Source organism: Apodemus sylvaticus, chromosome 4 (genome assembly GCF_947179515.1).
Source record: "Apodemus sylvaticus chromosome 4, mApoSyl1.1, whole genome shotgun sequence".
In the NCBI taxonomy this organism is placed as follows: domain Eukaryota; kingdom Metazoa; phylum Chordata; class Mammalia; order Rodentia; family Muridae; genus Apodemus; species Apodemus sylvaticus.
The window spans coordinates 149,476,358-149,503,447 of NC_067475.1; the positions used below are offsets into that span (position 1 = coordinate 149,476,358).

Here is a 27,090-nt window from a genome sequence, read left to right on the forward strand (position 1 = left end):
CAACAGATAACAACAGCTAGGTGTCTGTGTGCTCTCAAAGTGTCCTTATGTCTCTTTACCTGGGGTTATAGAGGGAGATAGAGTCAGGAGCCTGGATCCAGTTGGTTCTACTTTCTAGAGAGGCTCAGCCAACATGAACTTTTTCCAGTGTTCAAAGCAAGATGGTGGACAAGACATTTCCGAAGAGTCCTGTTTGTCATGTTCATTGGACCATTGTTGTGTCTGTGTATTCTGAGTTGGTCACACCACTTAATTGAGGCTGAATTTCCCTCTGAGGTGATAGGGTAAGCAACAGTCAGGAAATAGGTCGTAACCTGGGCTTTAATGGTCACTGGTTCATACTTTGAGTTCCTGTTGGGGGCATTGGGCTGCTTTGTAAAATGAGAATATTGGCTCCAGCCTGGCCAGCCTTGCTCTGTGGTAACAGCCAGTGTTTGAGACCCTGTGGGAATGAGGCCATCTTCAAACAAGCCTCAGGGATTCAGTAACACTGTCCCAGTCTAACTCACTATCATGTGACGGGTACTAGTATGGTCTTCTTCCCTCTTGTGTTTTCTCGGTTTGCGGACGATGAAGCCCTCCCCACCGTCCTGGGTGTGTTGGTTCCTGGCTCCCATTTTGCTTAGTGTATATCTCTTCCTCTTCCTTAGCCAAAGCCTGCAGTGTTTCACGGTGCGATGCAGCGCAGCGGTGGCTCGTGAGGAGGACCTATACATGGACACTACACTGAAGGTTAGCACCGGCTTCCGTTGACAGAAGAACACCGAGCTCAGTGGAGCACGTGAATGCTTGCACGCTTGTTTTTAGGCCCGAATTTCATGAAGACGAAAGGCCCAAAAAGGTCGTATTCGTCGTGCTGGGTAATTTTACGTCAACTTGACACAAGCCAGTTTTATGTCAACGTGAGAGGAGGGAATTCCAGTAGAGAAAATGCCTCCATAAGATCAGGCAGGCAGTGGAGCATCTTCTTAATTAGTGGTTGACGGGGAGAGGGTCTAGTCCATTGCGGCAGTGCCGTCTGTTGGCCAGCGGCCCTGGGTTCTATAAGAAAGCAGGCTGAGGGAGCCATGAGGCACAAGCCAGGAAGCGGCATGCCCCTCCCCCTGGCCTCTGCACGGGCTCCTGGTTCCAGCTTCTAGCCCTTCTTGAATTCTTGTCCTGACTTTCTTCAGTGATGAACTGTGTTGTAGAAGCATGAGCCAAAGGAACCCTTCTTCTCTCCTGACCTCGATTTTGTCATAGTGTTTCATCATAGCAATAGTGATGCTAATTAATATAGTCATTAGATTAGCCATTGTGGAGAGAAATTAGTAAGCATTTCTGATGTGTGATTTGACAATTTTAAAGATGGTTTCCAAGTGTTTTAGGTGTTATAAGTGATAGGTGTAGTATACCTTTAGGGCAGTGTTTCTCAACCTGTGTGTCTTGACTCCCTTGGCAAACCCATTTCCAAAAATACTTATATTATGATTCATAACAGCAGCAACATTATAGTTATAAAGTAGCAATGAAAATATTTTTATGGTAGGGGCATACCACAACATGAGGAGCTGAATTAAAGGGTCATAGCCTTAGGAAGGTTGAGAATCACCGCTTTAGTGGGCAGTTCATAACTATGACACATGACTATTTATTTGTCTTGTTTTGTTTTTAGCTTTTCTTTCCCCCTTCATACAGCAGTCCAGGCTGGCCCGGAATTTGCTATACAATCCTGGCTGGCCTCCAACTTGGATCAGTCCTTTGTCAGTCCTTAAAGTGCTAGGATCACAGGTTTTATAGTCTTGCTTTTAAAGACATACTGGTAGCAATCGTACAGAAGTATTAAAACAGCATGGTCAACATTGTGCAATTCAATGTGATGCATGAACATTTTTTTTTACTATCATCAGAATACAATTATTTATTTTCCAGGCCTTTGTTACTGGATATGCTAGATCCATCATCAGTTCATTTTTGTTTTTTACTAAGAATAGCCTTAATATCAGAAAAGGTTTGCTCACAAGTGAATGTACAAATGTAGTTTTTGATGATCATCTTACCTTGAATTTCTTTTCTGAGAAATGTAGTCATTTGTATAATATTATCTGCGCTGTTTTGTTTCTAAGGTATAAGTTCATTGAAGGCATTTTTGTAACAAGCGTGCATGCTGAAGGCAGCCCCCGGATTGCTGGTGTTTGCAGATTCCCTCATGTCTGCCTACAACCTTTACTTCCCTTTTGGGGACCGATGGTGGGGTGCTCTCTGTTAATGATTATTAACAGATATGATAATTAGTAAAGACCTATTTGGTTCTGCCTAGTAAGCCTATTGTTTTGTTTTTCGAGACAGGGTTTCTCTCCGTATTCCTAGCTGTCCTGGAACTTGCTCTGTAGACCAGAGCTCTTGCCTCAAACTCAGAATGCTGCCTGCCTCTGCCTCCCAGTGAGGACTGGGATTAAAGGTGTGCACCACCACCGCCCAGCTGAGGTACTGTTACCACAGTACTGTTAGCAGATTATCTGCAGAGTCATATAGAGACAGACACATGGCTCAGGCGGTGTATCTCCCAGGCTTTATTCACAAGAAAGGGGTTAGGGTCAGGAAACGTACGAGCGTTTCTTTCACACAGTCATTTAGAAGTGTAGCCTTTTATAGCATCTGATTAGGCCCAGAAACTCCATCTAGTAGAGATTGCTCTGGTGGAAAGGTAATGAGTCCAGGCTTCTCTTCCAGCGAGGTCTTCAGGAACGACTCTGCAGTAGCTCTCACAGCTGTGAGACCCTCTCTGTATCTATAGTTAGAAAAGGTCTACAGAACAGATGGTTACTGACCTGCCTAGGTTAGTATTCTAAAGAACAGGAACTGGGTGGAAGATTTTTCTCAAATGAACAGACTGACTTTGTTGGTTTGTTTTTAAGGACAGGGTCTCATGTTTCCCAGGTTGGTCTCTAACTCACTTTGTAGCTGACTATAACCTTTACCTTCTGGTCATCTTGTCTCTGCCCCTTCAGTGTGGGGATTATAGACAGGAAGCAGTGCCCCTGGCATGCTGTGCTGGTAACTGAACCCAGGACTGCATGTACCCTCCAACCAAGCTACATCCCCAGCCCTGACTTTTGAAGATGAGGTTCCCACACCTTCATTCCTGGGGTTAAATTTGTGATGTATCCTCTATTAGGCTTGCCCGCCTGTCAGTATGGACGTTTGTGCTCTAAGGATACAGCTTTTCATAGGTTTGAAAGCCATCTGTCACTTTAAAAACCACATCATACTGCTGACGAAGGCAGAGCCTGAGGCCATTCCAGAGAGAAGAGAGTCACCCAAGAGACTTCTGTAAGCATTCCCCTAGCCCTGCGCATCCCTGCTAGTTTCTGGAACGAAAGCGTAACTCGTATATTTTATGTTTATCTTACTTTTATAATTTTAATTGAAACTCAGATTGATCAGATAGATGGCTTTTCCAGAGAAATTAAAGAAGATGTAAAGATCTCTATAATGTTGCTTATAATTTACCATAGAACTTTTATAAGCAATAAATTATAAAATAGTTTGCGTATCTAACACCTGTACTATGAATAAGAATCTAAAAGACATGCCTTCTCTGTGGAACTTTGGGGATAGACAGAACCTGTAATGTTAGTCCTGGCCACAAAACTTTTTACTACTTTTCTTCTTTGGACTTTTTTATTTTTAAAGATTTATTTATTTAATATATGTAAGTACACTGTAGCTGTTTTCAGACACTACAGAAGAGGGAATCAGATCTCAATTAAGGATGGTCATGAGCCACCATGTGGTTGCTGGGAATTGAACTCAGGACCTTCGGAAGAGCATTCAGTGCCCTTAACTGCTGAGCCATCTCTACAGCAGCCCCTTCTTTGGACTTTTAAGCACGTGCATTTTTTTATCCAGTGGTCACTTTTATATTGTCAAAGAGCTTATTAGTATATTTTTTTAGATTAAGGAATAATCCATTTTATCCTAAAGAAACTACATCACAGTAGTAGTAAGAGATAAGCTAATGTTGCAGGCTAACTCCCAGGCTTGTGTATCTTGAACATTTTCCAGTGATGTGAATGTTTTACAGCTTGTTTCTGTTAAGACTTTAGAGTCCCTGGCATGCCACACTCATGGCAGCCATGGTAGAGAGAGCCAGAGCCAGAGCCAGAGCCAGAGCCAGAGCCAGAGCCAGAGCCAGAGCCAGAGCCAGAGCCAAGCTGATTCGCCCGTTTGGAGAGCGTAGGACTGGAGAATCGGAGGCACGTTGGCTGATAGTTTCTGACAGAATAGCAAATGTCATGCACCTGTGAAGCTCCATGAGCTCTGGATACCGACTGCATGGATAGTAATTAACCAAGGAAAAATTAAATGCTAGCAATATGTCATTCTTGTGTTGTTTTATAGGACCCGCTATTTACAGGTGAAAACTGTAATCTCTTAATAACGTGACTTCTAATTTTGATCCTTTTCAGTTCTAGAAAAGATGCCAGTGTTAGGAGCGGCATCCCTCACGTACCTGAGGCTGGATGGAACCTGTATATCGTGAACACCACTGCCCCAGTTCAGCTATACAAAGAAATGGTACATGTTCAGACAGCTTATTCTTCATTGCAGTTTAGAGGGGAATTGGACATCAGAGGCCGAGGCTAGGCAGACATGGCCCTTGTTGCTGCCTCATCTCTGCCCCTTGTATCTCACCAAGGAAACCCCAAATGAGGAAAACAGAGGGGACTTAATTAATTATACATTCAGGACACTTCAGACAGACAGCTTCCAGCCTCCATCGAGACCATCAAGCATGTGTCTTTCTTCACCTCGTTTTTATAGCTTCTGACATGTGAGAGCAAATAGTAATCCCCCCCAAGAGGAAGGCCCCTTACTCATGCTCACCCCCCAGGAGGATTACTGAGTTAGTTTAAGCACAAGTAGCCATTGATGCTGAGTCCCAATGTGCTGGTTGGGTTGTGCCTACATGCCACAAACCTAGACATAATCTGGGAAGAGAAAATCTTAATTGATTCCTCCATCAGATTTCCCTGTAGGCAGGTCTGTGGGCTGTTCTCTTAATTAATCTCTGAGGTAGGAAGGCCTGGCCCACTGTTCGTGCCACCTCCGTGTCGGGAGTTTCTGAGTGACGGAGGGAAGCCGGTTGAGCAAGCCCAGAAGCAGCTGTGCATCTACCCCAGTTCCTGTTTCCACAGCTTGGCTTCCCTCCGTGTGAACCACATGCCAGTTAAACCCTGTCCTCCTCTAAGCTCATTTTGATTGGTGTTTTATCAGAAATAGAAGCTAAACCAAAGCACTTAGCAAAGAGAATGAGAAAAATGGAGTTGAAAACATCAGATCATTTACTACTTCTTCCCTTGGAGCGTAACAGGTTGCCCCCAGGTATAGTAGCCGCTGCAGCTGCAGCCTGTGAGGGCCTAGAGGGGGCATTCCTGTCCTGGCCTAGGAGTCACAGTCCCTTTCTCATCTCTGACAATTAAAATATTTTACTCTTAAATAACGCCAAGCTTAGAGACGTAGTAAGAATGAGAAAACTACAAAGAGATCCTTAAAGCTGACACACGGACTGACCATTGTCTGTGTTCCCCCCATCTGTCCTCATGGGATACCCTATCCTTTCTCAACACAGTTTTCCCCTTGGTCCATTGACAAGTAACTGTAGCTCATGGATTTTTGACTCTAAATAACCAGATACTGTCCTGTCTAACCACAGTAAGCCACATGTTTCAGTAAGTTTAATCTTGACACAGTGTCTAGTCCAGGGTTTATATCCCACCCAGTTTAGCCAGTCATGGCTCCATAGCTTTCCCACCAATCCAGTCTAGGATCAGGTAACATGCTTGTATTGCTTTAGCTCCCTTTAATCTAGAACGTTCCTAGTGTCTTTCATTTTATTTTATAACATTAACATTTTGGGGACAGATTTCCTCTCTACTTTTTCTTTTCTTTATTTTGAGAATGTTCTTAATTTGGTTACTTTTTTAAATGAGTAGATTATGGCTATACATTCTCAGGCAGAAAACTGCATAAATAAAGTTGTATTTTTCTACACCATCAAAGCAGATAACAACAGTGATACCTCACTGGTGGTGTGGCAATTTTGGTGGTATGACTAAGTATTGATTGACTTATTTCTGATATTTTCACCCTAGTAATTATATCAACTTTGTTCTGGAAAGTTTTAGATTTCATCTAAATGTGAGTCCTGAAGTCTGATGATTCTGGTTATTGAATTATCGGATGATGGCCCACATCCCACTGTGAGCTATGGAATCAGATGTCATAATTAAGTTACCAGGTGAAACGCAACAGAGGAGACTTGTTCTTAGTTTGAAAAAGCAAAGTCTTACACCTTTAAAGAAAAAAAACTGATTATTTCACATATGTTCAAAAGCCTTATCAAATTGGGAACAAATTATTGATAACTACATTATTAGTATTATAATATTATTTGGAATTTCATAATGCTTTAGGTTCCTAACACAGTAATGTTTGTAATCATGTGTATTAACTTGGTCTATAGATTGTGGAGAAAGAAAACTCTGCTAAGGCTCTATTAATAACCAGGTTAGGGTTTTTTTGTTTGCTTTATTTTATTTTTTTGCCAACTTGATAAAAACTAGAGTTACCTGGAAAGAGAAACCTTGTTCGAGAAAATACCTGTATCAAATTGGCCTGTAGGCACGTTTGTAGGATATTTTCTTGATTGATTAATGATTGATGTGGGAGGGTACCAGCTCTGCACAGGTGGGTCAGGATGATGTGAGAAAGCCCACCGAGAGCCGGAAAAATAGATCAGTGGCTCCTTGTTGCTCTTCTAGGGAACGCAGGTTGGTTCTCAGCACCCACACTGTACCTCCTAACTATCCACAACTACAGTTTGGTGGGCTGATGCCCTCTGACCTTCAGGCATTCATGAGGTACACAGACATACTACATGCACGCAAAACATTCAAACATTCAAACATGAAGACACAAAATTAAATAATATAAGAGGGAAAAAAAAAGAGGACGAGAAGGAAAAAAAAAGCAGGCTGAGCCTTCTGGTTTCTGTTTCAGTGTTTGCCTGCACGTTCCCTCCCTGGCTTCCATTAGTGATAGACTATGACCTGAAAGCCAAGTAAAACCTTTAGTCCCCAAGTTGCCTTTGATGGTGATATTTTATCACAGCAATAAAAAGCAAACTAAGGCGATATGCAACCACTTATTTAATTTCAGTGTTTAATATGCCCCTATATCAAATTTAACAACAAAATGTAACTGTGGGATGGGGTGGGGAGTGGGCGGCCCTCTGCAGAGACACTAGCCGTGTCTTCTCGTTTCAGGTGGACTATAGCAACAGCTACAAGACCGTGAAAACCGAGAGCTGCCTCCACTTGCTCAGCGAGGCTCACCTGCTGCTGCGCGCTGCCCTGATGGACGGCGGCCAGCTGGGGCCTGCAGAGAAAGCAGAGCTCCTGGAAGCTTTCAGAGAGAGCTGCGGCCACCTTGGAGACTGCTACAGCAGGTTGGAGAGGCCTCGTGCGCGTGTGACAGAGTTCTGCATGCACTTACCAGGCTTTTTAATCTCTGGGAGTCGGTTCATTTTCTCCTTGGTTTCACAGGTATCCTGTGTGTCAGGTACATATGCAGGTGTGCGGTAGGCTTGGAGATAATACAGCTTGGCTTTGACCTACCCAGTGTCGTGAAAGGGTCACAGTTTGTTAGAGGCATAATAAACCCATGACCTAACTTTTGGATTTGGAGGGTGATATTATTTATTTATTTATTATTTATTATTTACTTACTTTGTTTTATTTTATTTTGTGTTCAGGATTATTTTATTTTGTTTTCAGGATGCTCAGAGAATAAGAACTGAGATGGGTTTGGCACTTGTCTGTTAGCTGTTAGCTTGAGGGAGGGGTGTAACTAGAACAGTCTGAAATACTAATATTAGTATTAATATTAGTCAGTGCTTTCATGATATCAGAAAGGCATGTTAAGGTCAAGACAGTTTTGTATTTCTGAGAACCGTTTTTTTTAAATTTTGTATTGATTCTTTGTGAGTTTCACATCATGCAGTCCCATCCCACCGTCTTCCCGTCCCGTCCCTTTACACACACACCCAAAAAAAACAAACAAAGCAAAAAAGAAAAACCAAGAAAAAATAACATAAAACATCTCTTCATGAAAGCTGTAGTGTATCACAGTGTGTCTGTCACACAGTATACACTTTTGCCTACACATCTTTACTTGCAAATGTTTGTTACAATGAGTCATTGGCGTGTGCTACAGTAGCCACACTGGATGCTCACTGGACTCCTGTCAGATAGCCTGTTGTTGCCCCTTGTCAGGAGATCCTGAAGCTGTGGATCTGCTGAACCAGCCCCTTCACGAGGTCCATTAGTTCATAGATGAGGCAGATGTTGGTGTGGCCCAACATCTGTTTCTGTCCTGTGTTTGGGCTTAGTTGGTGGCTGGGTTGGTCAGCCTGCCAAAGCTCTCCCGCACCCTCACACCCAGAGCCAGCACGGTCCTGGCTAGCTCACCCAGTGCTGCGGCCTGCAACAACCCAGGCCGGCTCTCCTGCTCTCGTGACCTCAGGGCCAGCCACACTGCTGCTCAGGTGAGGTGCAGGGCCGGCTTCTCCTGAGTGCTGCAGGTGGGGAGGGGCAGGGCCAGCTCTCCAGTTCTGAGAAGCATGCCTATAAAAATTTTTGTAGCCCATGTTTCATAGTCTTACTTCACCTGTATAGTGATTATCAGTGACTGAGATAGACTATAAATGGCATTCTTTGGAGCCATGTTAAATATTAAAATTAGTGAATGGTTGCTTTTCTACCTTTAATATGCTCAGGAAAAATGCTAATTAGAGTAACTTTATAAAAATCAAGCTGTGAGACTTATGTCTTTGAAAAGCATTATCTGTTTTATTATTTACTGTGTTACGCAGCTGGCATAGACATGTACATTTGAAGCCCTTTAAAATTTCTCTCTCTTTAGGCTTGACACTGAGCAATCCCATCTGGCCTTGCCTTACTATAAGATGTCTGGTTTGTCTCTGGCTCAAGTCTTGGCCCGTGTGGACTGGACGGAAGAGAGCGAATCGCAGACATATGAGCGAGGACTAGTATTTTATATTAATCATTCTCTTTATGAAAACCTGGATGAAGAATTAACTGAAGTGAATATACTTTTCTATAATGTTACAGCTTTTCTTTTTAACTTTTAGTAGTATTTAGAACTTAAGTTCCAAATTTTTCTTTTTTTTCCCCCAAAATTAGCATGCCTAATTCTTTAATGGTCTTAGAATTATAGCTCAGAAAAGAATTTAGGCATGATCTTCTCATGTCCCCTCAGTATTCAGCATAGAGGCTGTTGTGACTGATGGACCTGCCAGTCACAGTGAGATCTATTCTCAAGTGAAGGATAGAATTCTGGTCCCCGCCTTCCTCTGCAGTATTTTTTTTTTTTGAAGGTGTATTTATTTATTATATGTAAGTACACTGTAACTGTCTTCAGACACCCCAGAAGAGGGCGTCAGATCTCATTTCGGATGGTTGTAAGCCATCGTGTGGTTGCTGGGATTTGAACTCAGGACCTTCAGGAGAGCAGTCAGTGCTCTTAACCACTGAGCCATCTTTCCAGCCCTGTAGTATGTTCCCCCCCCCCAACTCCATTTGTCCTATTTTCAAGTGTTCAAACTTTATGTAAGGGCCAAAGACCTCTTAAAATATTAGTAAAGATTATTTTTAGTCCCTTTTGTATTTTAAGCACAGTTGGAAATACCATATTTTTCACCTGAATTATATAATTGAGTATATTTTGAACTAAGTTGTAGTTTTTAAAACTGTAGATTTTTAAGTATAATAGTATTTGCTCCAATGTGATTAAAATTAGAATTGTTGGTAACAAATTGGTATATCTTTTTCACTGCTTTTATTTTCTTATTGTAGCTCTGCAGACAGACCATGTCAGCTCATTTTTGGCCTTTCAAACACTCCCCATAATCTCTGTTTCTCAATAGTAACATTATATTATGCATCTACTGAATTTTATACGTATATTCCTTTTTGTCCCCTGACTGTGTTATTTCCTATTGGCTAACTGTTTATTTCTTGTTCATACTCATCAAAGGAATCAGCAGCAAAAGTGGCCCAGATATTCCATGCGGCTGAGCCAAAGCAACTGCCTCATGTCCTCTCTAGTCCTTCCATGAAGAATATTGATCCCCTGACTGCCTTGCGTTATTTAAGGAAGCTGGATACTTGTGGCGTTTCACCAGTCTTAGTGACCTTGACCAAGGCTGCAGTGGCCTTGAAAATGGGAGACCTTGACATGTACAGACATGAAATGAAAAGCCATTCGGAGGTATAGTACAGTGCCTGGGGTTAACAGAAGTCTGAAAGAGACCTGGAGTGGTTCCTGAAGCATTGGACTTTCTTCTGGCTTCTGTGCACCTCATGGTTTCTTAGTAACAGATAACAGACAGTATTTGATGGAACTTTAGTTCTGTCAAATGGAAAAAAAAAGCTTGATAAATATCAGCAGTATCTATTGAAAGATCTTTCATCATTGATGTACCACAAATATTCAGAGTATTATGTTTGTACAGAAGAATATAAACGTTATGCCCTGCCCAGAGCCAACAATTAGAGTAGGTATTCACTGAAAGTACAACAGAGTGATGAGTTTCTTAAGTACAGAAAGGATGATATTAACTGTCAGCCACAAGAGTGTAATAGGTATAAAAATACTGTCCCTCAGGATAATCACAAGTGACACCACAGCAGGAAAGGTCATTTCTTTTAGAAAGGGGTCATTTAGGAACAGAGGCCAACGATGTTAATCACATAGGGGTTGGGGCGCGGGGATCATTTGTGTCTCTGTGTCCCAGGCCTATTCTGAGTGGCTGGGATCTGTTATTTCACTTAGTTCCTGTTGCATGCTGAGATCAGTGCTGCTTTAACTGCTACACCTGAGAGAGCTAAGATAACGTGTTTGTGACTGTTCAGTCGGCCAGTGTTGAGCAGGCAAGGCAACGACAGAGCCCTGGCCTTGTTCTTACTGTTGCCGGGGTGTGGCCAAATGCTCACGGTGTGACTGTGCTCTCAAACAGGAAAAACATCATTATACCAGGAGATGGTTTCCTGTGAGAACAAGTTAGCATCAGGGAATCTGCTTTGAAGAGATTCTGAAAATCAGTTTTCTTTCTATGACTTTGAAAAGACTTAGGGTGTGTGTGTGTGTGTGTATTCCTAATCTAAAATTTACAAAAATGGAACACCTCTAAGTTTAGTTGTCTATTAATAATTTATATGAGAAAGAGAATAATACTCTTCTCGTGAATGAGAGCTAGATTTTGTGACTAAAACCCAGAAATACAGTGTTGGGAAGAGATGAATAATGTAGAGGCAATGTACATTTCATTCCAACATTTTATTTCTTTTTAATTTGAAGATGAAGCTTGTGTACGGCTTCATTCTGGAACCCCGGCTGCTGATTCAACAATGGAAAGGACAGATTGTTCCTACTGAACTTGCGATCAACTTGAAGGAAACTCAGCCTGGATTGCTTGTGGCTTCAGTCCTGGGCTTACAGAAGAATAATAAAATTGGAACTGAAGAAGCAGATTCTTTCTTTAAGGTTCGTCTAATTGAAAATATAATTTTTCTGAGTGACCTGATAGAAACCCAAAGGAGAGTAGGGAATAGAACTGAAGTTTCGTTCATAATTGAAAAGACAGACTTGTATATCATCCGTTTATAATGTGAGCACACAGATTAAAAGACTGTTTCTGCAGAAACTCCGTGCATGCCACCTAGAGTCTGTTTCTTACTAACAGAAAATCTGTAACTTAGATCTTGTTGTGGGAGTCAAGCCAAAGTTGTGAACTGCGTGGTTGCATGGTGTAGACATAGACCTGCTATCTGACCGCGTAGTGGAGCGAAAGCTCTGTGGTCTGTCGCTGGATCCGCATTCATGCCGGAAGCTCTGCTTTCTAGGTGCTGTGTGGAAAGGATGAAGACACAGTTCCGCAGCTTTTGGTAGACTTCTGGGAAGCTCAGCTCGTAGCTTGTCTCCCAAATGTGGAACTCGAGGACCTCTTCTTGAAGCTCATATCTCAGTACGTCTGGAGGTTATCTAAGAGGCAGTGTCCTGATACCATACCACTGAGAACTGCAGAGGATTTGGTAAGACAATGAAACACCTTAAATTCATGGTACAGTAATCTGTTTAGGGTTTTTGTTTGTTTGTTTTTTTTTTTTTAAGCCAGAGGGAGCTAATGCAGTACACTGCACAGATACAGATGCCCTCTGCATAGAGTAAAGGTTACTCTCAGGTGTCATTCTTAGGGACGCTGTCCTAGTTTGCAGCAGGGTCTGTTGTTGGCATATAGGACACTAGCTGGGCAGCCTTTGTTTTGCCTCTTTGACACTGAGATTATATACTTGTACCACCACACCTGACATTTTCCAGGTTCTGGGACTCAAACTTAGGTTTGCATTCTTGTGAGGTAAACACATTCCCCGCTGAGGCTATCTTCCTAGTCTCTGCCTTATTTGTAATGTGTAGCACGTACCTCTGACTGAAGTTACCTACATTTTACACACTTTCCCATTCTAAAGGATACCACCCGGGGCTGCAGAGATTGCTTGTCCCTAAAGGCCCTTGCTGCCAAGTCTGGTGACCTACCTTTCATCCCTGGGATGCACCATAGAAGAAGAGAACTGACTCCTGAAAATTGTTTTCCAACCTCTGCATGTGCACACAGAAACATACACACTCAAGTAAATAAAAATCACTAAAATAAAATAAAAATCAGTGAAATAAAGACTATCTCTTGGAAGTCAGGTGTCATGGTAAATGCTTTGAATCATACGTCTCAGAAGGTAGGGGCAGGCGGACTCTGTGAGTTCCGGGCCAGTTTGGTCTAGCTCCCAAGGGATTTTCAGGCCAGCCAGGGCTACACATGAGACTCTGCCTATCTCAAATTCTAACTCTCAAAACACAGAATATGGCCTCTATTAGTCCTCCTTTATTACCACCCTGCAATGTCACAGGTATGACTCAGAAGGTCTGCCTCGAGCAGTTTTGAAAGGGCGGAGGCAAGGGGCTATTGCACTGTCCTTCTGTTTCCTGTGAGGGCCATACTTGGGCTTCAGGTGTGCTATAGGCCACTGTGACAGCCTTTGGTACACACCTATCCTGCTCTGTTTTCCATAGAATCCTGTTGCAGTGACTGCTGTGGGTACCATGCAGTGACTGGAAAGGTCACCAGTGTCATTTCTTGATAAAGGATATTCCATGCCAATCATCCTGAGAACTTAATAGGATATCTTGGCACCCCCAAAATGCTATAAATAAAAATGATTTCCACTGTTATCTTTTTTAGTATAATTATCTTAGGAGTAGTGCTATTCTTTTTTTTTTCGTTCTAGAAATCACTTCTGTAGAATATTTTTAAATTTCAAAATATTAGGCAGTAGTCACTGCAGATTATTTGATGTGGAAGCAATGGGACTGCAACCTTCTCTGGGGAAATACATCTGCAAAACTTTCTTTTCCTAGGAGAGTATGTTTTTTTCTTCTTGAAAACCCTGACTTTTATTCTTGAAAGACAGCTGGATAAACCGGCAAATGCCAGCTTGCTGAAATTTCAAGATGGTATAAACATGCTTCCAGGATAGAGTCAGCATTCGTGTTCAGTTCCATTCACAGATGGAGTCAGCGCCTAGGAGAGTATGTAACTGAGTCCAAGATGTAGCAGAGGGTTAATGAATGGATGAAGACATTGTTTTGCTATTGTTATATTTGGCTTGCGACATATTTCTGTAACATTTCAGATGAATGCCTGCAGTCATTATGGCTTAATATATCCGTGGGTTCGTGTCTTAATGACGTCTGATTGCTCAGTTGATAAAAATTACACCGAAGACCTTTTGAAATTACAGGTAAATAAAAACACCTCTCTTACTTTGAAAATATGCAGTATATTTCAGTATAGTGTACAATTTAAATATGGTGCAATATCACATGTCTTGTTAATTTAGAATATAGCTCTTGAGGGGCAAAAACCTATAGTTAATGACAGTTAGGGGCTTTGGAATCCTGGCTTCTGGGCGGAACTGCTGTCGGAGGAAACATCGGAGCTGAGGGCCTGGTCTTGTTACACGTATATGAGCTGTGCAACTGTCTTCATTTTTAGAATATACTTGAAAACACCTGTGGGAGATAAGTGTCCAGATATATAGGGATCTTTTGTAAGCATGAGCTTTGTTTAATGTGGCTTAACACAATTTAGACTTCATACCCACCTAACCAATACCATCAGTCTTATGAAAAATACGTTAAAGGAGCCAGTTTATCTGACCCCAGAAGAGAATTTTGCATGTGACATGGTAAGCAGGCTGGGCTAAATGTATCTTTTAATATCATTTGTCGGCCCAAAGACTGAATATAATTTTCACCTTTCTGTTCTTTTGTTTACTTGCTTTAGCAAGCCACATATATAGAAATCATTGTTTCATATTAGGAATTCTGAGTTAAATGATACTCTTGAAAAATTCAGGAGTACTGGCCACCTGTGCCCGAGGCGTGGTCCGCCAGACGCTGAGGCTCCTGTCTGGGCAGTGCACAGATGTTCAGTTCACACCGCACTTCTCTGCATGGTTCCTTATCCAGATGCTGAGGCTCTCAAGTCTTTTCTTATAACCAGGAGCCCTTAGGCATTTTCTTCTGCTTGAGCCCTTTACATTTTGGGTGTGTAATTCCTGTGGTTTACATTTTAGGAATTGGTCAAAATGTGGATTTTATTAATCATAGAGACAGCTGTTGAGCAGGTTGATGGGCTAGATTGTTTTGACTCAGTCTCCAGACTATGTGGCCTATATTCTTCTTTTAAAATCACCAGAATTGGGTATGGTTGTCCATATCTGTAATTCTAGCGCTGGGGAGGCTGAGACAGAAGAACCATGAATTCAAGTTTGGCCTCAGGAATTTATTAGTTAACTGCAACAGTGTGTCACTAAAGAAGATTCTCCCATTGTCTCTTATCTCTAGTATGTATAGACACTGAAAGTCCCGAGGTGTTAGCTGCCTACTTGTTCATTGACAGCCTCTGCCTGAGAATTACAGTAAATGTGGGAGACAGAGTTGGGCCTTGTCCTCCCAACACACAGAGCAGTGATATGATTAAAGTTGTAATTGTAATATGCTATGAAAATTTCACTGATATAACCTCAAAGCACGTTTATAATCACAGTAAAAAGGTACAATTCAGTGATCATTTAAAATCCCTATAGGTAACAAAATCCACAAAATTTTGTTACTTAATCCTTTCAATTAACTTGTTCTTTTGATTGGGAAGTTGAAGCCGATACTTAAAGTTAGTATTGGAAAGGGTTTGTTCATAGAAATTTTATTTTTTTATTTTTTTTATTTTTTGGTTTTTTGAAGTTTTTTTTGGATTTGGTTTTTTCAGAGACAGGGTTTCTCTGTATAGCCCTGGCTGTCCTGGAACTCACTCTGTAGACCAGGCTGGCCTCAAACTCAGAAATCTGCCTGCCCTTGCCTCCCAGAGTGCTGCCCCCCACCTCGCCCGCCCGGCTCATAGAAATTTTATAATGAGGATAAACACATCAGCTTCCAAAATTGGGAAAGAGTGAGTACACCACGTGGCTTATATATAAGTGAACTGACAGTAGTAAACTTTTGACCATATAAATATTAGATACAGGAAACCTGGTTACTTTCATAATTATGATTAAAAGTATCAGGTGTAGCCAGAGTTGGTGTGGACAACGTAGGTATCTCTGAAAGTATTTATCAAAAACCATACATTAAATTAGTATTAAAGTATTAGAGAATCAAGACTGTTTGATTTTAAATTTTGGTCAATCAAGATTTTAACATGGTGAGACCTGGACTGCCCCTGAATTTAAATTTTGACTGTCCTAATAACCTATTTCTGAATTATATAATATACTGCTTGACAAAGTGACATTTGATGTACCAACCAAGTGTTTGATCTTCATGGGCTGAGAGATGGCTTGGCTATTAAGAGCACTGACTGCTCTTCCAAAGGCCCTGAGTTCAATTCCCAGCAGCCATCTGTAATGGACTCCGACGCCCTCTTCTGGTGTCTGAAGACAGTGACAGTGTGCTCACATAAATCTTTCTTTAAAAAAAGTCTTCACCATAGATCAGATTTGAGCATTAACAGGTATTTTCACATACTTGACTTCAATATGCTTAGAGTGAAATGTAACAAGCAATTAAGTGGGGGACTAAATATGTTGGCCTTTCAATAATTTGTCATAAATCTTTGCAATAAAGAATAAATCAGTTTAACAAAAAGAAAAAGGAAAGGGTTTGTTAATTGCTCTAAGTTTGTCGTGTGTGTTGGTGGAGGGATTCTGCTGTATTCTTTTTTTTTATTTAGTGTTCTGGTTACAGTGGCTTCACTTGTTTTCTTTATGTGGCCTGTTATGTTTGTCTATTCTCTCTTCAGTCTAAAGTGTTGGTTCTAGTATTCTCAGTGGGGCTGGTTTGGTGGATACATTCCTTTAACCTGTTTATTTTTTTGCTTTTTCGGCTTTATTATTATTATTATTATTATTTTGAGACAGAGTTTCTCTGTATAGCTCTGGTTGTCCTGGAACTCACTCTGTAGACCAGGCTGGCCTCAAACTCAGAAATCCGCCTGCCTCTGCCTCCCAGAGTGCTGGGATTACAGGTGTGCGCCACCACCGCCCAGCCCTTTAACCTGTTTATATCATGAATATTTTTTTCTTTCTTCAGCTATGGCAGATAGCTTTGTTGGGTAAAGTACTCTGGTTTGGCGTCTATGGGCTTTTGGGGTGCATTGCACCAGACTCTTCTGGCGTTCTGTCTCCATCAGCTGTTTTTCTGGTGTGTTTGCCTTTGTATGGGACGTGTGCCTTTTCTCTTGGCTTTCTGTTGTTAGGTTTTCTGTGTACATTTAGTGTTTTAACTTGATGCTCCACAAGGGGTTATTTTCTTCTTCTCGTTGGTGTTCTGTGTATCTGTACAGTTGTGTTTTTCCTTAGTCTAGGAGTTTTCCATAATTGCTATGACAATCTGTTCTCTGCCATATGTCGACGTGGGACTCTTTCCTCCTATCTCTTCCTCTTCTCATTGTGCCCTCAGTTTCTGCATATTATGCCTTTCACCCCTTTCTGAGAGTTTTTGCTGTTGAAGATGGAAAATATACTGACTAAATCTTTCCCCTGGTTATGCTTCTTTCAAGATTATCCATATATCACTTAATATCAGTCATTAAGAGTCCCAAAGGGTCTCTTTGGCTCCTATTTAGAGGTGTTGGAGGTTGAGAATTACCTGAGATCGTTTGCAGAATTGTCGCTCTCTCCCTGCCCCTGGGGTTTGGTGTGTTTGGCTACAGTCACTAAAGGGCATATTTGTATAAAAATTAGTATTAAATCTATGTCATTGATAGGTTAGAGAGCAACTATTGATTGGTTAGAGAGAATAAATACCGTGACTAGAAAATATTTGTTCTTTCCCCATATTTTCCTGCTGTCTACCTAGCCCTTATATACCACCTCCCCATATCCTTGCCTGTAAAAGTAGAAACTCAGACAGATCTGCTGAATCAGACCTGAGGCAGAGGGATCCTGGTAGTAAAAAGGAATGAATAGCACATATGTTGAAGAGTGAAGAGATTTTACTTCTCTCATTGGAAAAAAAAAGGAAGATGTGTAAGAAACCAACCTTAGCAATATTTTACATTATTCGTGCCATTTTTGGTCCAGTGATACTTTCTTTGAATATTTACTTATTTATTTGAGACCATGTCTTTTTCTGAAGCCAGGCTGACCTAGAATTCACTGTGTGGCCCACATTGCCACCAAATCATCTGTCAGTGCTGAGTTTGAAGGGTATGATGTCACCCCTGGCTAAGTGCTGTTTAGAGTTCCTTCTTATACGGATGTTTAAAATTCTTTCTAAAACTGTCAGGTGCTGTCTGGACTAGTTTCATTCCAGGTGTGGCTGGGTTCCCATGCTTTGCTGCCCCTGCTGTTACCTTTAATCATCTGTGCCTCCTTCCACAGAAGTGGGAGAAGCTCACTTTAGTTCATCTTTGCTATTTTACCACCAGGAAGTTACCCAGATAAATTATTTTAGCTTGGGATAAGAAAACATACCAACCTTATTTTCCTGGGTACTCCTTGGTAGATATTTGGAATAAGAAAACCATGCTGGTTAACAACGTATAGAGGATGTTCCAGGCCATCCTGGAGCTCTGAGATGATGCTGTGGCGAAAGAAGATACAGGAAAGGAAATTAAGCCATAAATATATCTCTTATAGAAAAAGGAAAATGGAGATTATTTTGACAATGGACTAAAAAATGCTATAGAATGTGAAAGTTAAAATCTAGTAAAATCGAATAAAAGGAAAACACTATAGTGAGTGTCTGAACACTGAGGTAGCGGCAGTCGTTAGTCCGTGGGAGGTGGAGTTGATACGGAGAATGGGTTCTAGACAATCACAGTAAAAGGAAATTTTGCTGATACTGATTCCGAGAGCAGTGAGACTGAGATGCATGCACAGTATGTTTGTCACGCAGAGGGAAATGTGGGGAGCTCACTTCTCAGTTCTGTCATCTTGGTCTCAGGGAATGAACTGGGGTCATCACAGGGAATGAACTCGGGTCATCAGCCACTCCCTCACGGCGCAGTCACTTCTCAAAAGTATATTAAAGCTTCTTTGTGGTTATTGTTCTAGTTAGCAGCTTAGGATAGGAAAGGACTTGTTTGACCTAAACTTCCTGGTCACATTCTATGATTGAGTGATCAAGCAGGAACCTGAAGTCAGGACTGCCTGCTATTCTGCGTACCGTTACCTCCACTTAGAGAGCTCACGCACAGCCAGGGAAGCGCAGCGTGACTGAGGCTGCTGGTTAGTCTATGCTGTGCTCAGGCCTGCCTGGCTTCTTTCCTTTTCTTTGTTTATTGATTCTTTGCGAATTTCACATCATGAGCCCCAATCCTATTCATCTCCCGTTCCTTTATACATATATATGTGTATGTGTGTGTGTGTGTGTGTGTGTGTGTGTGTATTCTGCCTTTGCAATCTCCCCACAAAAGAAAATAAAATCCAAACAGAAAAAGGAGGTGGGCGTGGGAGACACCTCATCGTGGAAGCTGCACTGTGTGGTGTGTCACACACTATAGCCTTTTAACTAAGCATCTTTATTTGCAAATGTTCATTGCAATGAGTCAGTCCTTGGTCTGGGGTCCTCTGGCTTCTGCTGCACTATCAATACCAGAACCTCACCGGGACTCTCCTCAGATGTCCTGTTGTTGCCCTGTGTCATGGAGATCTTGCAGCTTTGGATCTGCTGGACTGGTCTCTTCACCTGCTCTAGCAGTTCACAGGTGAGGTAGATGTTGAGGTAGCCCAACGCATCGCTCTGTATTTAGGCCTGGGTTGTAGCTGAGCTGGTCAGCCAGCTTACTTATACAACCAAGGACCAGATACCCAGAGAACTGACTTCTCCATCAGTTAACAATCAAGCCGGGCGGTGGTGGCGCACGCCTTTAATCCCAGCACTTGGGAGGCAGAGGCAGGCAGATTTCTGAGTTTGAAGCCAGCCTGGTGTACAGAGTGAGTTCCAAGACAGCAAGGGCTACACAGAGAAACCCTGTCTCGAAAAACCACAAAAAAAAAAAAAAAAAACCAAGCCACAATCAAAACAGTGCCTCATAGACCTGCTACAGACTAAACTAGTAAGGGCAGTCAGTCCACTGAGACTCTTAGGTTTTTAAAGTGACAGCTAATGCTAGTGAGGACAGTCTCTCTCTCTCTGTGTCTGTCTGTCTCTCTCTGTCCTGCTCTCTCTCTCTCTCCTTCTCGCTCTCTCGCAGGCTCTCTCCCTCACACACACTCTTTATGTGCTCATTATTTAAATTTTGGAAAAAACAGAAGCTAAAAGAAAACAAAGCAAATAGGACTTTGTCCCAACCCATCAAGCACCGAGTTAATCTCTTTTTCAGACCGCAGACCTGACTATAAAGGTGTTATACACTGCGTGAATTTTACAACATTGATTGTACTCTACATACAATTTTATCTCAAGAAGTTTTGGCTCAGTTTTGTCATAATTATTTTCTCCTTAACTGACCTTTGGAAATATAGTTTACTTCATTCCTTCTCGATGGGCATACAACCACCATGGTCTTTCAGTGTTAAAGATACTTGTGCCAAACATTAAGGGGCAGAAGTCTCTGACCACATGTTGGTCATATCCTTAGGTTAGAGTCTCAATTAAAGATGATTGCTTTGTATTAAACAACTTTTTTAAAAGTAGAATTGAATTTAAGATTAGTTAGTTCTTGAGTCCAAGTATTCCAAGGCCATATTCATGTTTTCTAAAATTGCATTCTCTTTTCCTCTTTTCGGCAAAGTGGGATTTTATTATTTTGGAAAAGAATATGCGTATGTTGTGATTTCATTTGGGATGCTGCATTTCCTAACATCTGCCTTTTCTCTTCATAGTCTCTCATATGTAGCCCTTCACTGGACGTAGCCTCCATGATTCCCTTTCTGGAGCCACTCTCAGAAGACACTGTTGCCGGCCTCAGTGCTCGTGTGCTATGCCACACACGCTCACAAGAGTACGAACAGTGCATAGACACATTGCTAGAGAGATGCCCAGAGGCGGTCATCGCCTATGCTAACCAGGAACTGAAGGACGATCACTGGGTATGTATCTTGGATTGTGCTTCTAGCCCCGATCAGCAGCTATAAGATTTGGTGCTTTTGTTGCCTTGTCTGCAGAACGTGGACTGTTTACGTTAATCTAGCTTCACACGGCTGTGGTGCAAAAGCGTGCATGTTTAATGGTAGATATTTAGAATACTTGTAGATGCTGTTAAAATGCATGAGGATGATTTATCTCCTTTCTAAGGAGCTCTTCCTTTTGGATAAGATCGTTGATGACTTTGGAGGTGTGTGAGTCGGTGTGTGCTGGGTTCCCTCTCTGTGTCTGCTTTAGCGGTTAGCCGAGCTTCAGTTTTAGCACCTTTTGTCCCCTTCTCAACAACCAGGATAAAAGGAAGACATAAACACATTTTTCCTTGAAACTGAATGTGTACGTGTGGACCTCAAGCAAAGACATAAACACATTTTTCCTTGAAACTGAATGTGTACGTGTGGACCTCAAGCCGCAGGCCTTTTGTTTAAGTTTCACCAGAAGCCTGGCTGCTGATAAAACCCTTGTTATAATAGAGGTGCTTCCTTAACCAAAGGATATCGTTTTTCCATGTGCTCTCTCCTGCATAGCCTTCTTACTCTCATTGGAAATCTCAGGATAAGATGCACTCAACTCAAATGTATTTATTTTTCCATAAGATAGATTCTGTGGTGGAAAAAGCTGCTGCCTGAACTCTGTCAGAGAGTCAAGTGTGGTGGAGAGAGACACTACCTTCACGTGTCATTGCTAAAAGGTAATGTTCTCTTTTTCTGGCTGACAATGAATTTTACTGGCAATTTTAAATTGGACAAGTTCTTAATTTCTGCGGTGTTGTTTGTGGCATGCTGTCAGGTGAGGTCCCAGGGCACGGGAGTCATCTGGAGAATCCCCTCACACTGGATCCTCCTTCAGCATCTCCACTCACAGCGCTGATAGCCTCAGACCTTAACATTTCTAGACTCTGAGCAGATTATTGTAATAGAAACTTATCATTTCAATATTTAAAAATGTATGGAAGTTTAGACCACTCTAGGTTTTTAATTTACCTCATGTGGGAAATTAAGATTAGTAAAAATAATTGTAAATATTGAAGAACAGTCAGTTCTTTAAGGATTTAAATCTTGAACATGTAAATTATAGTTTCCTGAAGCTCAGTAAATATTTCAGTTTTTATAATTCTTAGATTACCATTTATCAATCTTGATGTATGTTTTCTATTTCCGTCCTAGCATGTGTTTCTAGCTAGCACATGGGGCTGTGGCAAAGGGTAGGATTACTTTGGAAGTCAGTCACTTGCTCTTACAGCTGCCCTCCGTCTTCACATATCAGGAGTGGAATTATCTAACATTTAGTGAATATATTTTAGACACGCTAGGGATTTTTTTTTAATTTTTAATTTTTTTTAATTTTCTATATTCTTTGTTTACATTCCGAATGCTTTCCCCATTCCTGGTTCCCCCCTCCCCATCGGTCTCATAAACCCTCTTCCCTCCGCCCATTTCCCAATTACCTCCCTCCCATTTCTCTGTCCTGGGTAGTGTTCCTTCTGTTTCTATTTTGTGGAACAGTTTGAAGAGTATTGGTGTTACGTCTTCTTTGAAGGTCTGATAGAATTCTGCACTGAAACCATCTGGTCCTGTGGTTTTTTTGGTTGGAAGGCTTTCTATGAACCCTTCTATTTCTTTAGGGGTTATGGTACTATTTAATGATCTATTCGATCCTTATTTAATTTTGATATTTGGTATCTGTCTAAGAAATTGTCCATTTCCTCCACAATCTCTAGTTGTGTTGAGTACAGGCTTTTGTAGTAGGATCTGATGATTTTTTGAATTTCCTCAGTTTCTGTTGTTATATCTCCCTTTTCATTTATAATTTTGTTAATTTGGATACTGTCTCTGTGCCCTTTGGTTAGTCTGGCTAAGGGTTTATCTGTCTTGTTGATTTTCTCAAAGAAGCAGCTCCTGGTTTTGTTGATTCTTTGTATGGTTCTCTTTGTTTCCACTTGGTTGATTTCAGCCCTGAGTTTTGATGATTTCCTGTCTTCTACTCCTCCCGGGTGAATTAGCTTCTTTTTGTTCCAGGGCTTTCAGGTGTGTCATTAAGCTGCTAGTGTATGCTCTCTCCATTTTCTTTTTGGAAGCACTCAGGGCTATGAGTTTTCCTCTTAGCACTGCTTTCATTGTGTCCCATAGATTTGTGTATGTTGTGTCTTCATTTTCATTAAATTCTAAATCTTATTTTTCTGGTGTGTTGAGTTATCCCGGATTTGCTGTTGTTGGAGAATTGGGTTCAGATGCTGCCATATTGCCTTGATTTCTGTTAAGGTTCCTACGTTTGCCTTTTGTCATCTAGTTCTCACTGGTGTTAGTTGGTCTTATTGTCACTGGTTGGTGTTTCAACCTCCTGTGAGCCTGTAAGCCTATTTCCGCAACACTGGATGATTGGGTTTCCCCTGGCACAGATTGCTAATGTGCTGCCTTTCTCTTGTGTGCCGTTGGAGCCCTGCTGTGTTTTGCCCCAAACAATGTGATACTTGGGTTGTCTCAGTGAACCTGGTGCTTCCCGTCTGCTCTGTCATGGAGCGAAGAAGGCAGCTGGGAGTCACTCCAAATGCTGATCACCACGTAGGGCACAGGACCCATGACCAGCTGTTACACAGACGAACTGCTGATATGCCCAGGTCCTAGGTGCAGGCAGACTCCTGGGGGTTTGCGTCCCCAGAGATCTTAAACTTGGGATATCTCAGTACCTGGTGATGCCCCTCTGCTCCATCAGGGAGTGAAAATCCACACTAGGGATTTTAAGTATGCAGATTTACTTCTGTCGGTATCATTCTTACACAACTTGTAACTTTCAGTAGCTGGTGAGTAGAATAACGAAAACTAAATCTTTTCGTGTGGCTAGGGATGTGTGTGGTGTGCACACTTATGCATGAGTTTGGGCACACATGTATATGCAGATATCCACAAAGCTCCAGTGTTAATATCCTGTCCTCCTTAATTACTCTCCACCTTACAGACTTGAGGCAGTGCCTCCATCTTGTGCTCGCTGTTCTGATTACAATGCTGGCAAGCCAGCTTGCTCTGGGAAACCCAAGTCCTGCTTCTCGGCCACTGGGTTTCAGGAGGGCTACCAAGCCCACCTGGATTTTCATGTGGGTTCTGCCACTCTCCTCTAGTCATCTCGCTCACATGGCGAGTTCACCTCCCACTGAACCACATCCAAGCCCACATTTTTATATTGTATTTATTTGTTTGCTTCTTTATTGTGTGTGCACACATGTGTACATGTGCTATGATGCACACGTGGAGGTCAGAGAGCAATTTTGGAGTTGGCTCTGTCCTTCCTCCTTTTCATGCACTGGGGATTGAACGCAGGCCATTTGTGTGGCGCACACTTTACCTGTGGGGACAGATAATTGCACTCTCTGACCCCTATTTTAATCTTTTCTCACTTCAGTTTCCCCAGCTGAACCTGTCACACCTATCAGTATATCCTCTTTGGTATGAGGCCTGGACTAAATAAATAAAAACATTATCCTTCAGGAAGAACCAAATGAGAGGCTAGGAGGAGCTTTTAAAATGCTGTATACATTTAAGGTCTTTCCCTTATTCATACAGTTATAATTTATATTAGGGCCTCACTGGTAGGAGAAGAGAACTGAATAGTGGTGATATTATTATTGACTTTGTAACTGCTCAGTACTTACCCTGAGTATGAGTTATTGTGTCTAGGCCACCACTTATAGGCTCCACATTTAGGTAATATGTTTGATAGGAAAATATTAATAAGTTATGTTTTTCATAAGAGTTTTTTAACTAGTTAGTGGTTGCTGTTTATTAAGATCATCTTGTATGTGAGAGAAGTATTCTATTGTAATTCTCACAGGAAATATGGAAGCTAGCATGTGGTATCAGGATTTTAAATTATGTGGAGGTGTGTGTGTGTGTGTGTTTCTGCAGAAAGAGACACACGCATACACATATGCATATAAGTAACCTCAGAGACCCAAACGTTTCCATCTGGAAATGGAATTACTGGAGGTTGTAAGCCACCTGACAGGAGCGCTGGCAACCAAACTCAGGTCCTCTGGAAGCCAGCAGGTGCTCTTAGCCACTGATCCATATTTCCAGCCCCTGAGTAACATTCTTAAAGTCACCCAGGGTTTCGGTTTCATCTCTTCCCAGATTTATCTGACTGCTAAGTTTAAAGTCCTTCCCATATGCCACTGTCGTGGAGCTGTTGAATTTCCTAGTGACAGGGTTAGGCCATGGCAGTGTGTGAAGGGTGATTTAGACGGACAGATGACTGAGTGGGTTTTACAATAGCCCTGTAAATGGGTAAGGACCACACAGGAGATGATGAATTATGAGTAGACATGGAAGAACAGAATGCTTATTCTTAGGACCACACAATCTTGAAGACATTATCCATTTATTTTTGTAGAGTGAAAGCGGGCATGTGTGCATCTGTGTGTACAGGACACAGGTCAGTTTAGCTCATCATTCTTCCAGCACCATTGGCTGATTTGGGGGGGGGGTTGTTTGTTTGTTTGTTTTTGCTTGTGTTGAAACAGGGTCTCACTGGGCTAGTAGTCACGTGGAACCTGTGCATAACTAATCAGACTGAGCCAACTGGACAGAGAGCTGCAGGGATTTGAGTTTGCCTTCCCAGATCTTGTATTAAGGCTTGCTGCAGTGCCTGGCTTTCTTTTACATGGGTACCAGGGATTGAATACAGGTCTTCAGGCTTGTGTGGGAAGTACTTCACAAGTCGAGCTATCTACCCAACTCTCTGAGGGCACTGTCACTAGGGTAGGACAGCACTAAGAAAGTGTAGAAACATAGCATCATATAACTATCTTCTTTAAAATGTTCAGCTGCACCCCGTCCAGCCATTACCACTGTCTTGCAGTCTTTCATTGGTGCTGAGGAAATTGTACATACTCGGCCAGGGTTCTATTGCTGAATGTATCCTCAACCCTATTACATTTTTTAATATTGAAAATGATTTTTAGAGCACATTACTATGTAGAAGAAAAGGTCATCACAAAACATTTATGCTTATTAATAACATGAAAATCTCATTATAGAGAGAAACCTATAGGAATGTTTTCTAGTAATTAATGACCTGTCCGTCCTAACAAACAATCTTTATATACTAACTGCAATTCTAAAATTAAGGCAGCATCCAGGTGATCGTATGTTTCATTTGTAAATGACAGAAATCAACTAAAAGATAATGTAACAATCTACCAGTGAATTAGTAACTCAAATTCCAGGGGCTAAATACAAAAAAAAAATGTTGAAGGTCTTTAGAAGGGATACAGTAAGTATGAACTAATTCTATTTTCTTACTTTTGTAATTCATTTTGTTCCTTGAAGGAACTTCAAGTCAATAAGATCAAAAACTGGAAAAACAAGTGATGTCTCATGAGTTCTTGCTTTCCACAAACAGAAACCCTGTCGGTTGTTGCCGTGGGACTGAACCTGAGGGATTTCCTGAATGTTCTCCCAGAAGACGGGGTGGCAGCATTTTTCCTGCCCTACCTCCTTTTCTGCAGCCGGAAGAAATCCCTAACTTGATGGCATCCCTTTGCAGCACAGAGGCATAAGTGACTGCACTTCAAATGCTCTGCCTCGGATAAAATAAACTCCAAGGGTTTGTGTTCATATGTACTGTAGCTGCTTTAAGGAAGCTTACCTTACTGTGTAATTACAGCTTTTAGCTTAATCCAGAACCTGAACCCATTTACTTGTCTAGCATGTAAAAACCTTCGAAATATAAGATCTCGTCACATGAATTTCCTTTGCTTTTTATATTTTTACTCTCTATTCTGTGTGAACCTCGAACTATAAATCTTGTGCTGACCTCAATCTATTGTAAACCTCCCAAGCCTTATAGGTGTGAAGGGCTATGAATGTATTTTCAAAACCAGACATAGGCTTCTGTTGTGAGAAATAGCATGGACTCAGTGCTGAAGACATGACAATCATGTCCACCCAGGGACACTGGAAGGAAATACATCACAAATATGCTCAAATGCCCTGCTTGCTCATCAAACAATATCTTGATTTTTACAGATTTTTCTTCTGGGTTACTGTTTTATATATTTATTTAAGTATGAGAAAGATGTAATGCTTCATCCCAGTGAAAGACTGCATACTTGACTTTTGAGCTACTTTTGAAATTCATGCTATCTTTCTCTCAGAATCAGATAAATGCACTCTTGTCTGGCTGTTAACATGACTTGTTTAGTTCACATATTTTCAGTCAAAATCTTGTTTATATTTTTTATGTGTATATACTCCTATTGTTTCAACCCATAGTATATGAGAAAATAAAAAAAATATCATGATGTTCATATCTGTCTTTTTAGTAACTTTC

The 27,090-nt window shown here is 41.5% G+C and overlaps 2 protein-coding genes across 10 annotated transcripts in view; one reads left to right on the forward strand and one right to left on the reverse strand.

The window, feature by feature from the left end:
* Hps3 (HPS3 biogenesis of lysosomal organelles complex 2 subunit 1) overlaps positions 1 to 27,067 on the forward strand; it is a 44,056-nt gene extending 16,989 nt beyond the window's left edge. For 2 of the 3 annotated variants that reach the window (XM_052180757.1, XM_052180758.1), the window contains 12 exons: positions 651 to 732; positions 3,158 to 3,312; positions 4,452 to 4,560; positions 7,311 to 7,492; positions 8,968 to 9,148; positions 10,102 to 10,335; positions 11,425 to 11,610; positions 11,970 to 12,158; positions 13,812 to 13,919; positions 20,508 to 20,714; positions 21,367 to 21,457; positions 26,161 to 27,067. In XM_052180757.1, the coding sequence (XP_052036717.1) occupies positions 651 to 732; positions 3,158 to 3,312; positions 4,452 to 4,560; positions 7,311 to 7,492; positions 8,968 to 9,148; positions 10,102 to 10,335; positions 11,425 to 11,610; positions 11,970 to 12,158; positions 13,812 to 13,919; positions 20,508 to 20,714; positions 21,367 to 21,457; positions 26,161 to 26,288 (1,852 nt within the window). In that variant the 3' untranslated portion in view covers positions 26,289 to 27,067. Of the gene's footprint in view, positions 1 to 650; positions 733 to 3,157; positions 3,313 to 4,451; positions 4,561 to 7,310; positions 7,493 to 8,967; positions 9,149 to 10,101; positions 10,336 to 11,424; positions 11,611 to 11,969; positions 12,159 to 13,811; positions 13,920 to 20,507; positions 20,715 to 21,362; positions 21,458 to 26,160 lie in introns of all 3 variants that reach the window. The other variant, XR_007977556.1, reaches the window with a different exon arrangement.
* The window catches only part of Cp (ceruloplasmin), a 56,008-nt gene continuing 39,259 nt past the window's right edge, over positions 10,342 to 27,090 (reverse strand). For 3 of the 7 annotated variants that reach the window (XR_007977553.1, XM_052180753.1, XM_052180750.1), the window contains exons 19-20: positions 18,157 to 18,261; positions 10,342 to 10,476 (exon numbers count right to left, since the gene is read on the reverse strand). Coding sequence is in view for 4 of the 7 variants with exons in the window: in XM_052180753.1 (XP_052036713.1) it covers positions 18,158 to 18,261 (104 nt within the window). In the remaining 3 variants the exon portion in view is untranslated. Of the gene's footprint in view, positions 10,477 to 12,046; positions 12,145 to 13,938; positions 14,191 to 18,156; positions 18,262 to 27,090 lie in introns of those variants that run through there. The other 4 variants (XR_007977555.1, XM_052180752.1, XR_007977554.1 and 1 more) reach the window with 2 other exon arrangements.